General features: G+C 44.5%; 2 protein-coding genes across 8 annotated transcripts in view; one reads left to right on the forward strand and one right to left on the reverse strand.

Annotated features, from left to right (window-relative positions):
* Positions 1-2,868, forward strand: part of MKRN1 (makorin ring finger protein 1) — a 29,742-nt gene extending 26,874 nt beyond the window's left edge. For 2 of the 4 annotated variants that reach the window (XM_048500686.1, XM_048500685.1), the window contains one exon: positions 834-2,868. In XM_048500686.1, the coding sequence (XP_048356643.1) occupies positions 834-1,046 (213 nt within the window). In that variant the 3' untranslated portion in view covers positions 1,047-2,868. The remainder of the gene's footprint in view (positions 1-833) is intronic. The other 2 variants (XR_007244837.1, XM_048500687.1) reach the window with 2 other exon arrangements.
* Positions 2,869-5,136: 2,268 nt separating this feature from the next.
* On the reverse strand, positions 5,137-14,506 carry RAB19 (RAB19, member RAS oncogene family). Of its 4 annotated transcripts, none has more exons than XM_048499161.1 (4): positions 14,289-14,506; positions 9,680-9,903; positions 7,706-7,889; positions 5,137-7,057 (listed from the first exon to the last, which is right to left on the reverse strand). In XM_048499161.1, exons 2-4 carry the CDS (start codon positions 9,872-9,874, stop codon positions 6,792-6,794), a joined length of 645 nt encoding a protein of 214 aa, XP_048355118.1. In that variant the 5' UTR covers positions 9,875-9,903; positions 14,289-14,506; the 3' UTR covers positions 5,137-6,791. The 4 variants fall into 4 exon arrangements, with proteins under 4 accessions (XP_048355118.1, XP_048355117.1, XP_048355119.1 ...); XM_048499160.1 differs by lacking the exon at positions 14,289-14,506 and adding an exon at positions 13,946-14,009; XM_048499162.1 differs by lacking the exon at positions 14,289-14,506 and adding an exon at positions 13,987-14,005.
* Between the last annotated feature and the right edge of the window lie 3,157 nt (positions 14,507-17,663).

Genomic DNA, 17,663 nt, shown 5'->3' on the forward strand with positions numbered 1-17,663 from the left:
CTCCTCCAATCAGTGAAATGGGTGGGAGACCTTTTTTTGTGAAATGTCTTTCTATTCCCTTTGTTACAGCTCATATTATCAAAACAGTATATTTTATTTTCCTAGTGAGCAGCTTTTAGAGGGCAAATGGCACGAAGAAGATGGCATAAATCCCTCCCCGACAGTGAAAGAAAAAGCACATGTGGTTGCCTCTGTATAATCCTACTACATGAGGAGGCAGCACCCCCTCCTTTTGCAGTTGGAAATACAGCTAATTCTTCTGAGTTCCTGAGTTACAAATACACAACAGACACTTGCACAACTTGTGATCCACCAATCCAAACACAGCCCACAGGCAGGTTCATTACATTTCCTTCTTTGCACCATTCTTGAAACGAAAATAAAACGGTGACAAAATCAGAACCTGGGAAACTACAAATACGTGGCCCAGTGAGATGTCTTCAGCTTGGTGGATCACAAGTTGTTTAGGCCAGCTGGAATATGTGGCATTTTTTCAGCGGCATTGAGAATGCACCTTTTCACGTTAACGGTTGCAGTTTCGTGTCAAGTCAGTTTTGTGAGAGCTGTGCTTGAACCACATGATACCTAGACAGTTCTTTATGATCCCTTTAGCGCCTTACTTTGACCCAGAATGAATTGGCATGGGCATCAAGTACACCAAATCAGTACACCCTGATAACTCCCCTTCCACAATGCCTTTGGTGTTTGGTTGAATAAGAAATGTGGAAACTTAGAACAGGATAAAATTTTATTTGAAGGAGAGCAGTTCTATCTTACAGGCTTGTGTGGTCAGCGCCACTCACCCAGGGCAATAACTGTATTTTCCTTTGTAGGCCCAGCGGAGAAACCGGTTTTGGGAGTTCATTGAGGAGAGGGAGGGGGGTGACCCCTTTGAGAACGACGAGGACGAGGTGGTGACCTTTGAGCTGGGTGAAATGCTTCTCATGCTGTTGGCGGCGGGCGGCGAGGACGACCTGACAGACTCCGAGGACGAGTGGGACTTGTTTCACGACGAGCTGGAAGACTATTATGACCTGGATCTATAGCATCTCTCTGTGGAGTTTAGATCATCGGCTCAACTTTCAGGCAGTAGCTCTTTTCCTGTGGTGTTGTGGCAGTGCCTGTGTTTTTCTCCTAGGCAGGCCTATCCATTCCAGGTGCTGCTGTTGTAATAAACTTACCCAGGGGTCTGTCTCCTCCCCCTTCCCCCTTCCCCGCCTCCAACTCCCCCAGCCCCTGGAGTGTGTTCCCCCCCTTCTGTTAAACAAATTAAATGGAATAAACATTTAAAACGTTAGTTTTTGTAAAAATGAATTTAACTGTCAAACAGTTAGCTTAGACTTGTTGCTTCATATCTGTGTTCCTGACAGGATTCATCCAGTTCCAGGGTTCACATGTTTACAGGACTTCCACACTCATGTTGAAAGAGCCCAGATACAAACATAAGAGCAGCAGCCGTGCGAGGGGGGTGCATACAGGGAACGGGAGGGCAGCATTCGGCCAACGGCCTCTCTTTCCGCTATGGACTATGGAAATAATTTTTTAAAAAAAACTTCAAGATTTCAGGCCAGCAACGACTTTCTTGGTTGGCTTCAGCTCCATTCCAGCACCACTCACCCCCCCACCCGACGTACATGTGTTCATTTGTGGTTTTGGTCTCTTGTTTACTTGCACATTACTATTTACTACTGTGTAACCAGAACCAGGCACGAGTGTTCCGGGTTTTTACTGTTTGGCATGAAAGGCAAACATGTTTGTATGTGAAAGGAGAAACTTTCTATGTATGTATATACAAATAAAATGCAAAGTTGTATCCCAAGGGCTGGGCAACTTGATATATCTATATATGCGTGTGTATTAAAACCTTTTCACTCCTCCCCCCCCCCCCCACCCCCTTTATTCTTCTTTCATACACACTACACACTCTGGTGTATCCAACTGGACTGGGAAGCAAATATTGTGGTCTCAGCCGAATCTGTGGAAATGGTCTTTAAACAGCAATTATAATGTTGGTAGTAAGGCACCTTCTTAACGACACCAGCACATGTGCACGTACACGCACTCCTCCCAGCTGCCCTCCCACTCGTTTGGGTGGGTGGCTGATAAGAATATGGTTAGCCAAAGAGGGTTCAGATCCAGTGACTGTCCAATGAGTCATCAGCCTGTTGGAATCTCTTTGCAATAGTTTTTGCAACGCTGTAGACTATTGTTAATTTTATAGTCTTTTATGTGCACCAGGGGTGTTTAACTCTGGCGCTTCAGATGTTCATGGACTACAACTCCCATCAGTGGCTGATGGGAATTGTAGTCCATGAACATCTGAAGTGCCAGAGTTGGACACCCCTGATCTACACAAGCACTTCTGCATCTTAGTTAGAAAAGGTGTTTGGTGCCTCACAGAACATCTGATATGGGACTCATTCTGGCTGCTCAATATGCATGCTACTTTTACCTATAGAACCAAAGAGCCTCTCAGTAACCCGGCTCTGGTTCTGTTAAAGAGCTCCAGATGCAACTAAATTCCTCTTTTTCTCCAATCCTCTAATGGAGTTTTAACCTTCCATTACATTTAATGCTGCTGGATTGTCCTTGATCTGTTCTGCTGCTTCTGTCCTTCCGAATTGTGTCTCTTTTCACTTTTAAATGGAATCAGAAATTATTGCTGAAGTCTGTGTCACTTTACAGCTGCCTTTTGTAAGAAGCACTTTTCCCAAATAAAAAAAAAATTAAAAGCACATTGGTATTCACATTTGAAACTTCTGTACCTTACTATGTACCTGTATTTTATTATAGTAATCTGTGTACTCTCAACACAGGGTGTATCATTGCCCCCTCCCCCCCAAAAAACCATTAAATTTCTTATCTGGCTTCTGGACTTTATTGTATCCTCTGTAGCAAGACTGGTGCCAACCCTGGTGACTTGGGGCACTTGGAATCCATCCCTCATTATTCTAAAGACAGTGGCTATTCGAAGGAGAGATTGTATTTTTTTCATGTCACAGTTCATAATTTATACTCTGATCCTTATTACTTGGACTGATGAATCATCTCTCTGGTCTGTGTATAGTCCATCACATGTTTATGTGTATGGGCAGAAGCAGCTTTGGAACATTCTAGAACTTTTGCCAGAGTTGATGCTAAAACTCCACACACCCAAATAAGATTTTTTTATTCTGTGCATGTCTCAAGGGAAGAGGTGAATGCCTTCCCAGTCAGTCCTTTTAATTTGCTAGTTGGACCTGTAAGAACATCCTCTTTACTTTTTCACGCATGAGTGCTAGTTTCTCTGCTTACTAATTAAGTCTTCCTTTTTCTTTGACATAGGTGGACTTAATCCTTTTAATTCCTTGCTGCTTTTTTATTTGGTTTTGCACATGACTGAAAAGTCAGCTCAGCTGGATTAAAAAGTCAGACTTCACTCCCTGGTCATTGGCCTTTACAGTGAGAGGGACAAGGCATCAAAATCCGAGAATACCGACTGAGTTGTCTTGGCCTGTGGAAGGCACATGTAATGATCCCAGTTGGAACTGTAACGTTCTCAAGTGGAAATTGGTAATTCCCATCTTCAAACCAGTGGTTTGATGCACGTTATGGGCTATGGTTGGAGCCAAGACTTCAGCTAACGGAGCAGCTTTATGGTGACTTTGGAACAACTCTAGGTGTGGCATTGGTGTTAGTGGCAGTAAGAAGGAGCAATCGGCAAAAACTGCCCAATTGCTCCAGTCTAGTTTCAGAACTTTCTAGATTTCCCCTTCATGCTGCCCTCCACATGCAACATCTCGTCCCCTTCATCACCACTCAGGACTTTTTGTAGGCCACACTAACCAGCAGAAGGCAGCATTCATCCTTTCATTGAACTTGCTCTGTTTACAGAAGGGATGGCCCCAAACAGCTAAAAACAGCTCAGACAAGCTGCAAGCCTTGTTTTCTTGTGGTTGTGTGTTGTCCCTCTCACCTCGCCCCAATCTAGCTGCATTAAAAAATGAAAAAGTCTTGGAAGCAAACAAACTTTTTTCAACCCTCCAGATTGTTTCAGAAAAAAGTGAGCATATGTCTTGATAATCAAGGTCAATTTTAGATCACTGATAGACCATCCTATGAGAAAAGCTAGATAGACAGGGTGGGCAATGCTCTGAAAAAAAATTGGGGGGCGGACTAATACTAAATGGGACATTATGAACAGTAGCTGCATATGTCTTTACCCTTTCCTCAGCATTTTGTTAATACCATTTTAGATTCTGCAGAGAGTAGTGATTACCTCTCTTTGCACTGGCTGCTAGACTTCGGACTGGTTGATGGATTCACTTATTTACATGAGTGGATGTGGCCATTTTTTATATGCTCGCTATGATAAAAACAGACTTCCTTAGTCCCACCAGTAATTGGTGAAACAGGGTCTAATCTGTAATTATGGGTTTGGTACTTGCCAAAGGTTTAATCCCGTGAATGTAGGCAGAGAATGTAGAATATAAATGCCAAAAGATGGTGATGGTTTCACTCAAACCGATTTGTATTCTTGCTTATCAACAATATACCACAGACTCCGAAACATTATGCTCAGGCAGCAGTGTGACAATCGGCAAAACTTGTTCCGAAGTGGAAAAGGAGAGAGAGGGAATAGCGTCGAGTGGGGCAGGCTGAATTTTAGTTGTTGGGAATCTGCCCCCCTTCTCTGAAGGAAAACATGCCAGAATGTGCTGGTACTTCTATTCCCATTTCCACCCTACCCTTTTCAAAAGCTCAGAGTGCCTTGTGTGATCTTCCTCTCAGTTTTTACTCTCTCAGCAATATTCTGTAGTAGGCTGGGTTTTAGCAGTGACTGGCCTCAGGTCACCAGTGGGGAATTTTGAACCCTGGTTTCTTAACTTGTTGCCAGATGCCTGAGCGATTACATTCCACTGACGTACAACAGTCATAGATCACAAAAAGTCCTTGGACTTCATTATACGTGCATAGTGCCTCATTGGTGGGGAATGAGGGAATAGAAGCCTCTACACAAACATTGAGGCTAGGCCTTGTGCATTATCCACTGTAGGCCTTTCCTCCCTATACAAGTTACAGGGACCATCATAGACGCCATGCCAAAAATTTAGCTTGTATCATTCATTAATTAGTTTGAAGTATATCATACAGCAATAAAGTTTTAATAGAAAAGTTTTAATATAAAAGTGTACTAAAGTTAACCAAACAGCAAAACAGTACTTGCCCATGTATTTTTGGGCTTTTGAAAGAAAGGGTAGACTTAGTACAAACTCAGCTACTTGTTCGCTGTAGTGATGACTTGACAATGTTAGTTTCTGGCTATAAGATCCCTACAATTGCTAACTACACACTTCAGTGGTCTCTCCATATTCTATTATTATACCTCAACTGCAGCTATAGTAACATTAGAATTGTTCCCCTTTTGATGTAAGTATTGTTATAGAGTGCATTTAAAGAAAGGGGATCATTTTGATTTTAATATGCACCCTTTGTAGGGATTAGACACCGATTAGAGAGCCTTTATAGGTAACAAATTCCTTTTTAGGAATGAGTGACTGAGAAGGAGATGACTACATTACAAGCGCCGCATTTCAACAGAGTAGGTATCAGCTTTGGGAACAAGTACCCCAACCCTTTTCTTATGCATTAGGACACTTTTCTTTTGCTTTTGTCATATTCCCTAGTAAACTGAGACTGCAAGATACAAACATCAGCAAGGCATCTGCTGATGACCACTAAAACAGTTCAGAAAAAGATCAGTTTCTTATGCAGCTCTCTCATTATCAAAATCAGCAAACATTACAAAATCAAACTGTACCAGCCACCACTCCTGAAGGAAATCCATGTGTCCTGAATCTGAGTAATTTTCAAACAGGAACCACAGGAGATACTTTCATACACCCACTGCAATCGAATCTAACAGAATTTAGTAACAGCATTAGTCACCACTGGGTGGGCAGAAAAATAGTTTACATGTAGCCGTTGCAAAGCGTCCTAGTAGCTGCAGCTCACTGTGTGAGAGATTTGTTTTCAAAAAAACAGTGCTGTTCAATCCTTATCAAACGTGCTGAACAAGTTCCAAGTTGTTTTTGCACATAGAGAAAAAACACAGATGCAATCACTTTGAAGTTTAACATTAGCTAAGCAAGGGACAGGGAAATGGTCAACAGTTTTAGCAGTTCTTTACATCCAAAACTAAAGCACTGCTAAGGAAGAGACTGAATTGGTGCCAATAGGTTTAAAGGAGCTAGTCACCTCCAACAATTAACTGTGAAGAAATTACGCTATAAAAACGCTAAATAATTAGTTAAATTAAGTGGATGATGAGTCAAAGGAAACTGGCAAATCAGTCAGGTTTACTACACTACTATGACATTACTAGACCTCTTAGGAGTCGGCTGAGTGATACGTAATGCAAGTATGCAGCTCTGAGCAGTACACAAACAAAAACTGGATGCTAGATAAGTGACCATACTGTTTCTTGCAGCTATCACTGGAAATTAAGACCAACTCAATAGGACTGTCATCTTGATGGCTATGTTCAATGCTGCCTTATTCTTGTTAAAACTCTTCACAGTTCCTTTCTGATGAACAAGTTGCATCCAAGAGACCCTTTCCTCCATTGCAGGGTAGCACTGCCAGTTTTGACCATCACAATCTGCTTTGGCCATGGCGACAATGAATGGCAGAACAGGTCAGCATTGTGTGGCTGATATGCACACCAGGACACAAGCCAAGGCTAGACAGAAAACTCTCAAGCAACGTGGACCACTGGAATGACCAAAGTTTCTTTTCCGTGAAGCTTCTTCTCAACAGGAGCAGTCAGACTTGTCAGGTTGAATGGGAATCACTGGCCTGGTGTCTAGATAAATGCTGCTTGCGGGCCCATTCTCCGCACCTAGCTGCAAGGCATTTCTTGCCAAGAGCTCTTTAGCCATTAGGATGAAGACTTCGTCAACATTTTGGGCCTCTTTGGCTGAGGTCTCCAATACAGCCAGCAGACCATGCTTCTCAGCTAGCGTGCAAGCATCTTCAAACAGGACTTGGCGCTTCTCTGTTTCATCAGATTTGTTCCCTTAAAAAGAAAGAGAATAAACAAATAAACTAACTGGGAGATTTTGATAAACAACAGCTGACACTTGAATAACCATGGGACATGAATCCACAGTGATTTTTCTCAAAATTCTGACCAAAGTTCCATATTTACGAAACAAATACTTAGCTACTTGGAATTTTTCTCTGGTTAGCCAAGCTTAACCTGATTGTTCAAATTCTGAAAAGATGGAAACGAGGCAAACCAATCCCACTGACTTCTGCAGGATATTCTAATGTGTATTTAGAACTGCAGTCTTAATTTGATAAACTGAACCAACCCAAAGAAGTGGGAAAGAAGGATGTATTAGCAAACTTCTCTTAAGTGTCTCTCAACAATTCTTCCTTTAGTCCAGGGGTAGGGAACCTGCGGCTCTCCAGATGTTCAGGAACTACAATTCCCATCAGCCCCTACCAGCATGGCCAATTGGCCATGCTGACAGAGGCTGATGGGAATTGTAGTTCCTGAACATCTGGAGAGCCGCAGGTTCCCTATCCCTGCTTTAGTCAGTTTGGTTTTCCCTACTTCAGAAAACAGGTGTTACAGGGTAAAGCAAGGAATCACAACAAAGGCAAAGACCAAGATGACCTTGACAAATTCATGCAGCAGGTGACTAAGCTCACCACTTACCAATCAACATCAAGACCAAGTTAGCTGCACCATACTTTTCAATCTCATGAATCCAATGAGGGATAGACTCAAACGTGGACTTCCTTGTCATATCGTAGGCAAGAATAGCCCCGTGGGCACTACGATAATAACTCTGAGTGATTGTGCGGAAGCGTTCTTGGCCTGCTGTGTCCCACACCTGGATCTGAAAGGGAGGGGTGAGAAACACAAATTGATGAAACAGCCTAGTTCGAGCTATCAATTAAAGCTAAAACGATCAGAAAGTGAAAGAAAAAAAGAATTAATTGCACAATACAGCATTGAGTGCAAGGATTTGCAACCTTTTAGAATTAAAAAGCCAAACTATATCAAAATTCTGAGCAAGCTTTTAATAATCAATAAATTATTCATGTCCAAAACCTTGGCTGCTGAGAATCCTTTATTCGGAAGCAGCATGCGTAAAATTTCACAATAAGTAATAAATATACACAGCAGCACCCTGCACTATTGTTTTAAGCACTTGGAACAAATCTGTGCGCAGTTCTCACTTGGATTACTAGCAACTGTTCACCTCTGTCAGTTCCCTTTCTGTAGAACATGTCTAAAAAGCTCTTGAGCTGAGTCATGTAAAAATCTTAGTCTGCCATTCCCTTCACATGCTGGTTATTGTAGCATTTCACCTACCCCTCCGGTGTACATGAAAGAAGAAGTTTACTTCTCTTTTTTATAGAGCAGTGTTTGGTTTTATACTGAGCAATGTCTGGCTCTACACTATAGGGTACAGAACTGAAAATGCTGTCCTATTTACCAGTCTAAACTCCACAACTAATCTAGAACAGAGGCAACTTGCAGATTTTAAGCCCTTCAGTCATAAACCTCCCTTATGTATACAGCCTGAGTTTAATATATTAAAGTTACTAGTTCAACAATACTGGTATATTGGCAAAACTTGGGTTTTAAGGGCCTTCTTTGGAGAGAAAAATAGAAGCACAGACAAGTGAGGTCCTAGTTACATGTTACATTTTCCCCAGGAACCTTCCCAGTACAGCTGGAGAGGTGTATTTGAAAGTTTCAAGTGTCCTTGTTATGCACAGGTCCAATTTGGATTGGGACTCTGGTGGGTGGACAGAAGGGGCTTAGACCTTCCCTATTTTGCCAGCCTAAACAGCCTGGGGTCCACGCTATTTGTCCTGTTAATAACAATGTTTAGATCATCAGCGCACATGCAGCCTGCAATGGATCTAATATTGCCCTCCATGGCTGTTTCAGGCCAGAAAAGAAAGACAAAGAAAAGACTAAGCCCCTCTCTCCATGAGCCATCTTCCAGTCCAAATTGGGCCTCTGCATGCCTGGAAAGGGTAGAACCTCAGAACTCACTTCTCCATCTGATCTTGGGACATCCCCAGGGGAAAATGTAATTGTAATTAAGCCCTATGGTTTAAAAAATACCAGTCTTCTACACTACCAGAATGCTGGTTGTCTTAATTTGCAGCCTCTCCAATTAATTTAAACTTGATGCAGCCATAACTTCTCTATCATATGAATGTTGTAGGTGCTGCTAAAAAGTGGACATCATTATCCTTATTGAGTAGCTACACCTAATAATGCCCTGACCTCGAAGACCCAGACTAGGCCAATCTCAGAAGCTAAGCAGGGTCATCCCTGGTTAGTACTTAGATGGGAGACCTCCATGGAAGTTCAAGGTTACTATGCAGAGGCAAACCATCTTTGAATTGCCTTGAAAACTTTACAAGGTAGCCATAAGTCAGCTCTAATTTGATGGCACTTTTAACTTGCACCTGATAATAGATGGGTTCTGATGGGGAAGAATTTTCAGAGACTGCCCCAAGCATTGCACCAGCCAATACAACATCATCTAATACTGCCCATCATGGGCCATCTTCCCTACAGGACGATAATTCCAGATAGTTAGTCTGTAGCAGCAAAATAAAATGGGATAGTGTGCTTTTTCTGGTCAAAGACCACACCACTCACCTTGACCTTCTTACCATCTATCTCCAAGGAGCGTACTGTGAAGTCCACCCCAATAGTGTTCTGCTGCTTCACACTGTATTGCCCTAATTTGAAACGATGCACCACGCATGTCTTTCCGACATTTGAATCTCCAATAAGAATGATCTTGAACAAGTAGTCAAAGGTCTCATCCAGCTCAGAAGTGGAGAAAGCCATGATCTTCTTTGCCTCCAAGTGTCTTCGCCCTGGATGAATGTATGAAGGAGAAGACTGAATTCAATTTATGACATAAGATGCCCACAAGGAGGCAACTGCATTCTTAAGATCCAGGGAGGGGCTATGGCTCTGTGGAAGAGCCTCTGCTTTGCACACAAAAGGTCCCAGGTCCAGTTCCTATTATCTCCTGTTGAAATGGCCAACCATTCAGCGGGTGAAGTGAAAGACCCCTGCCAAAGAACTTGGAGAGCTGCTGCCAGTCTGAGTAGGAAATACTGCCCCTGATGGACCAAGTATAAGGAGCTTCATGTGTGTGAGATCTCTTCCTCCAGATAACTGCGCATTACTCAAAGAGATATTGGCTTGGATCCCAAGAGCCCACCCCATGAACAGAAGTACCTTCTAGTGCGATAAAAGAGTGTGTGTGTCTGATTTCCACGAATGCCTTCCCCACAAAGAGCTCCAGCACCCCCAGCCCACATCTAAGCTACTCTACAGCTCACCCCCTGACCCCAAGTCTCAGAAGCAGTTTTTCCAGTGGCTCAAAGGAGCTTTAGCAGAAAAATGAGAAAGCCCTATTGAGCAAAAAAGAACCACACTCACTTCTTGATGAGTTGATGCTTTTGCTTTTCCTTTTCAAGATTTAATAAATTTTCTGGGTGGGGGGTGTGCACGTGCGCTATCAAGTCACAGGTGACCCTGTAAGGGTTTCAGTGCAAGAGACACTGAGAGGTGGTTTGTCATTGCTGCCTTCAAATCACGACTAGTGTTCCTTGGAGGTCGCCCATCCAAATATTAACCAGGGCCAACCCTGCTTAGCGCTTGAGATCTGATGAAATCAGGCTAGCCTGGAGCTATCCAAGATTGTTTTTGTTAACTAAAATGGAAAAATGTCAGCGGATTGCTGAGTAACAGCAGAAGTTTGCCAGAGGCCTTTCATGGTTTCTCTAGCAGACGGTGGCAACCCAACTCTGCCTTTTACACAGATCTCTTTTTAGGATGAAGAGGAGCCAGAAAACTCCTGTCAAAAGATCCAGTCTGGCAAGTATTAATTGAGATCTGGAAAGTGGACTATGAGGTTTCCCAATTAGTGAAATGGAGGAGCAAGGTGGAATAAAATTGGTCTATGAACAGATTCCAACTGCTTGGGAAGGGTCAGACAATGAACACTACCGTGTTGCATTTCACTTAACTGTTTCGATTTTGACTGAAAACTGATGGCAAAAATCACACAAATCAAACAGAAACGGACATCAACTGTCACTGGGTACCATGTTTTTGCCATCAAGTCACTGCTAACTTATGTCAATCCCAATACTTAGCATTAAAATTGGCATAGGAAAAGGAAAGGTGAGAGTTGTTTCAAATCTAATTACAACCACAACTGAGGTTCTATTGTAATCAGGGAACCATTGCCTAGTTCAAACACACACACACAAACAATATCTTGTTTTACAACCATTCATACAGTGAAGCAGTAGCTCTTATTGACACATTAGTGTTTTTGTAAGGATCTCCAGTGAAACTGGCACGTATTTTGCAGGCAAAGTCAGCCATGGCATTGCTAAAGTACACTCTGTGTGTGTTTTTACATGCAAGAATAGTTTCCCAGATGCAAGCAAGTTTTAGCCACACCTAAAATATTATTTCTACCAATGGGGTTTCACTTTCCTGATTCCCTGCTTCCGCTGCTCCCTATAATGTTGTTCACAAGGGATCCCCAAGAATACCATTGAGGGAAAAACCTCCCGAAAATGCTCCCTATAATGTTGTTCACAAGGGATCCCCAAGAATACCATTGAGGGAAAAACCTCAATCTATAAATGGAAATGCACATGGGATCCAACCCCATTTCTTACATTACAGTCCAATTTTTCTTCCAAGAAATTCAAAACAGATAAAGAGTAATTTCCACGTTACCTTCACAACAGTCTTGCAAGGTAGGCTAGGCAGCTTGCTGAGGAATCTTAAGCGAGTTACTGAAAGACAGTAACTCGCATAAGATTCCCCAGCAAGCTGCCTAGCCAAGCAATTCTGCAAATCTAGATCTCCCTAGTCAACATTCTAAAAACATACTGGCTGCAGTGGCGTAGTGGCTAAGAGCAGGTGCACTCTGATCTGGAGGAACTGGAGGAACCCCACCCACCTCACAGGGTGTTTGTTGTGAGTGGGGAAGGGCAAAGAGATTGTAAGCCCATTTGAGTCTCCTACAGGAGAGAAAGGGGGATATAAATCCAAACTCTTCTTCTTCTTCTCCTTAAAAGCAGACCATAATCTTTTTCTACCTTAAAAGCAGACCATGATTTTTTTCTTGCCATTACACTTATATAGAAACACAGCTCTTTTTCATCATCTGGGCAGCGGTGTATAACAATATTAATCCATTCATTCATTTCTCAGCCAATTGCACATCTCTCCACCAAGGAAAGCCACACTGGAACAACTATTTCCCCAACTGCTTTCACTGCCAGCAGATCATACTTTCCAAAAATTGTGCTTGCTGTATTTCTTACGTCCCTTTGTAAACCTACATGGTAGCGCTTGACCCCAACAGTGTCCATTGTGAACACAGAAAATCCAAGGTTTCATCCATGTACACCCAGGTTGAAGAAAACACACTGTAAGCCCAGGAGCAATAATTTCTCAATACCTTCTCCAGCTTCAAGTAGCAAAGGTTAACTGGTGTAGCCTTGGGGGTTCTGAAACTTGTTGGGCCTGTGGGCCCCTTTGCAAAAGGGTAGGGAGAACTACTTTAAAAATGGTTGACTTGGGAAGAGGGGCCAGTCATAAAATGTGGGGAGGCAGACCATTTTCCCAGGACAGAGGCAACTGTTTCTGAATGGGTGTTCCTGTAAACCAAAACCTGGTGCCTCCTGAGCAGCAGTGGCATAGTGGCTAAGAGCAGGTGCACTCTGATCTGGAGGAACCAGGTTTGATTCCCAGCTCTGCCTCTTGAGTTGTGAAGGCTTATCTGGGGAATTCAGATTAGCCTGTACACTCCCACACACGCCAGCTGGGTGACCTTGGGCTGGTCACAGCTTCTCGGAGCTCTCTCAGCCCCACCTACCTCACAGGGTATTTGTTGTGAGGGGGGAAGGGCAAGGAGATTGTAAGCCCCTTTGAGTCACCTACAGGAGAGAAAGGGGGGATATAAATCCAAACTCTTCTTCTTCTTCTTCCTGAGCTCCATGTATTGCAGGAAGGGGGAGTGAAGTCAGAACTGGCTCTAGCCCACTTTGACCTGAGCTCATCAGGGCTTGCAAATTAAGCAAGGTTGGTTAGTGTCAGTACTTAAATGGGAGACCACCCAGGAAGACCACAGGTGCAAGAGGAAGGAAAGAAGACATCAGGTGCAATGGGAAGGAAGGAAGACAGCCAAGGAAGACCACAGGTGTGATGGGAAGGAAGGCACTGGCAAACCATGTCTGCTCAATCCTTGCTAGGGGTATCTTATGGTTGGGGTCACCATGAGTTGGTTATGGCAAGACAGCACAGCTGGGGAAGACGCAAGTGTGCCCCAAGAACAACATTGGCAGGGACCATTTTGGCAATCACAGGGCAAAATAAACTCACTCAAACCCAGCTCCTTATTTCCTCTGATAAATGCAAGCCTGAGACAATTCACAGCACCAAGATGCACAGGGGTATCTTTTGATGGATTTTTTTAAAAAGCCAGACACTGCTCTGTGGCAGAACACAACCCTCCCTGCAAGGATTTCCTTTCAAATTCAGGAAATAACTTTTGAAATCCAAAATCAACCTGGAGATAAAACACGTTAACTGGAGACCCCAGTAGTGGTTCAAAGACAGAGACAAAGGAGGAAGGTTTTCACTTGCCCTTCCCAGTCTCATATTCCTTTGCCTGCCTCTTCCTCCTTCCCATTTGCAGCTCAAAACAAGCAGTCCTCTCAGCAGCTTCGCGCCCCAGCCTCTATGACTTCCCTTCTTTAGGGCTCCTGTTTTCTAACCACCTGTCCCAAAACTTTTCTTGGGTAAGACCCAGGCCCCCCCTCCCCCCACTTTTACCAAGGTGGGTGAACCCTTAAAACACTGGACCCCCCTTCCTCTCACCGGCTGGCTTTCTTCACCTGTTGCTCACCTCTTTCTCTTACCTGCATGAACAGGTAACGCTCGCTTCGCACTCCCCTCCCACTTTTTCCGCCTCTCTGATCGCCTGATGGGAAATGTAGTTCTCCACCTGCGCACCCCCCCCCCCGTGATTGTTACGCGAGCTCTGATTTAATGCCTTCCCCACCCCACCCCCGTTAAACAATATCAAACTCCAGAGCAATAGTGAACAACTCGCTTTCTAGCCTTATTGCTTCTGCAAAGGAGGCGCCGTTTCTTTGCATGGCCCAGTATATATGTATGTGTGTGTGTGTGAGAGAGAGAGAGAGAGTTGCTGCAAACTTACCAAGAACTTCTTCTGAAGTCCAGCACAAGTTTTCCCAGCGGACTTGAAATCAGAGGAGTTAATGACCCGATTGAAATCTGGGGGATTAAATAGTCGGCCGTGCTGCAGATAAGACGGACCTAGGAGCATAAAGGAGTCATTCGGGCCATTTTGCTAATCGCCGAGTGGCTGAAGGGCAGTCAGGTTGACTCATGCAAGAGGACGATTGCGCCACTTGGGACCGCAGGCAGATTTCCTCTTGGAATGGGAAATGTGCTATCGGTAGAGGAAAAGGTCTCCGTTTGGGTTTACTCAGGAGTAAAAGCGGCCCAGACGCGTGAAAGCTGCAGGTTTACAGAACAACCCGAGTTGCGTCGTTCTGATCCAAGGAAGTGAATTCAAAAGCGCGATAATCGGTTCAGGATCGCCCCGTCCCCCATATTGGTTGCTGGTTTCGTAACTGCCCACGTTTCTTCAGCGGAGAATCTTGGTCAGTGCGGCAGACAGCAAACCAACAGGTGCAAGTTTACCTGGCCCAGGTAAGGGACGACGGGTCACGCTCCGTCTACTGACTTCTAGCAATTGCCAAGATGACAGAACTTCGAGGCTGTTAAAAAACGGCGGCTGCCCCAAATTCGCCTAATAGGGCAATCCTGTGCGCAGTTACACCCCCCCGCCCCCCTTCGAGATGCACTGAAGTCAGTTTGCTTAGAAAGGCGACATTCTGGTTAGTATTGCACTGATAAACTCGCCACATCCTGTATACCTGGAACGAAATGAAGTCATCCAGCAAGCAAAACATGAGAGCAGATCATCATTTCTGCCGGATTTGAATGATGGCTCTCCCCTGTGTGACGCAGAACTTTATGAATGCTTGAAGAGTTTGGTGGAATAAATTTTCAAAGCAAATGGGAAAGTGATCAGTGGCTTCTGGGTTTGCCTCACAGTTAAAATATGGAACAGAAGAAGAGGAAGAGTTTGGATTTATACCCCGTTTTCCTCTATCTTGAGGAGTGGCTTCCAATTGCTTTTCCTTCCTCTGCCCCCAACAGGTACCTTGTGGGGTAGGTGGGGCTGAGAGATTTCTCCGACAACTGTAATTAGCTCAAGGTCTCCCAGCAGGCTTCAGGTGCAGGAGTGGGAATCAAACTCAGTTCTCCAGATTAGTCAGCCATTGTTAACCACTATACCTCATCAGTCAGATACAATGTAAATATACTGATCTGCCATTTGACATCATTTTTATTAAGTTTTTTAGAAGTGGGAGAAGAAGAAGAGTTTGGATTTCTCAACTGTAAGGAGTCTTAAAGTGGCTTACAAACTCCTTTCCCTTCCACGCACCACAATAGATACTTTGCGAGGTAGGTGGGGCTGAGAGTTCTCAGATAACTGTGACAGGCCCAAGGTCACCCAGCAGGCTTCATGTGGAAGAGCGGGGAAACAAACCCGGTTCACTAGATTAGAGTCTGCTGCTCTGAATCATGACACCTTGCTGGCTTTGTACAGACAAGCCAGGATCCTAAAGAAAGCGGTATTGCCCAACAACATTGTAAGGCTGCAGTCTGATGCACACCTGTGAGCAAGTTATCACGAGGTGGGTCAGGGGCATGAGGTGACTATGGGTGGTAGAATGAGTGGGGTGGTGGGTCATTTTAAAAATGACCTCTATGTTAAAAAAAACCTTGCAAAACGAGCACCACAAGCACACAACGCCACCTTTCTTCTGTTTATGTTCATCTTCCATTTACAGGGTTTTTACATCTGAAGGAACATAGTGGGTGGAGGGAATTTCTGCTCACCAAATGTCAAAGGCAAAAGAAGGCCTGCTAGGGAGGAAAAGAAAAAGATGCAATTTTAGAAGCACTCATTGTTTTTCTCCTGTCACGCTCTATACAGCTGGCAGAAACCCAGCAGATAAGGCATTCCACGTTGTACCTGATTTGTTTGCCTGCAAAGCTGTTGAGGAAAAGCCAACTGACCTACTCCAAAGCAAGTGCCATGCCATACTCTACAAGAAGAGATTTAATCACACAGTGTAAAATTAGCATTTAATGTTCTGTAAGAGCAGCAATTCAAGTTACACAAAGCCTCACTGGCAGGTGATTTCAGGCTACCTTTCCACTCTTGTGGATGGCATGCTTTGGCACAGTCGAAAGCTTGCGCGTTGCTATAAAAACAGGTTGGATGAAGGTGGATAACTGCCGCTCCTACTGGATTTCTGAACCTGAACCCACCAGAAACTCTGTAGGGTGGGGGATGGTACCCATTTTTAAGTGCAGGATATTTTCACTTAGACCTCCAAGGAAGGCTCTGTCTGCAGAGGAATGCAATGGCAAAACACCTGTATTCCTCCCTTGCCTTGACAGCCCCTTGCTGGGATGGCCATAAATCGGCTTCCAATTGACTTCACACGTGCACTCATACCAAGGTTGCTCCCAAGTAAAAGTACTGCTCAGACCATCTTTTTCTCAGCCTCAGCCACGTTGGAAAGGCAAAGACCACCCCTTGCAGCCCGCCCCTACTCTACTCCTCCTTGCAGGTTTAGGAGCTCTCCATCGCCCGCCTTCGGGCTATTAGCAGAAAAAAGGCAACGGGGGTGTTTTTGAGGGGGCCGGACTACAGCTCCCAGCGTGCATCTGGAGCAAGGGGGGAGGACTGGAGGGCGAGTAACGGCCGGCTCGGAAGAGGGCGGTGCGCGTCACTTCCGGGAAATGTGAGCAGGTGAGCGGTGTTTACGTGGAGGGGCTGCGTGGTCTGCGGCGGGTTCCTCGTGGGTGGGCTGGGGCCGCTGCTGCCTGCGGGACGGGTCCGGGTCGGAGGAAGCCCGCGGTGCTCTTGCTACTCTGTCGTCGCTTCACGTCCATATGCGTGGGGGATGTGGAAGGTGGCAGTGATCCCCAATGGCTGAAGGCGTTCAGTCTGCCTCTGAGGAGGACCAGCTGCTGGGGGGGGTAAGCCATGCGGTGAGGTCGTTACTTGCTCCTGTGGACGGGGTGGCAAGTCGGGAGACAGAAATGGATTCCGCACAGCATATTTATTTCACCCAAGGGAAAACGAGTTTGTTTGCAACGATTGCAACTCGTTGTAAATATGCTGTGCAGAATAACTGACATATGGTGGGACCACTCAGTGCTCTGGTTTTGTGAGATTGCTTGGGTCTATTTCATTTTTTTTAAATCAAAAGGGTTCATTTATTTTGAACGTTACTTTCAGGGTGCTTCAGGGACAGATCTTCAGCCCAGCCCTTTCTGTGTTTATTGGGAAGCCACCTTGAGGAAGTCATTTCTAGTCTATGCAAACTAAATTAAGAGCGTCAGCTTGTTTGTCTCCAAAACTACTGCGGCACCGGCTTTCCCTTAAGATTGGGTAAATGGGCTACAGATCTTGCTCTGGTCC

Source organism: Sphaerodactylus townsendi, linkage group LG06 (genome assembly GCF_021028975.2).
Source record: "Sphaerodactylus townsendi isolate TG3544 linkage group LG06, MPM_Stown_v2.3, whole genome shotgun sequence".
Lineage (NCBI taxonomy): Eukaryota > Metazoa > Chordata > Lepidosauria > Squamata > Sphaerodactylidae > Sphaerodactylus > Sphaerodactylus townsendi.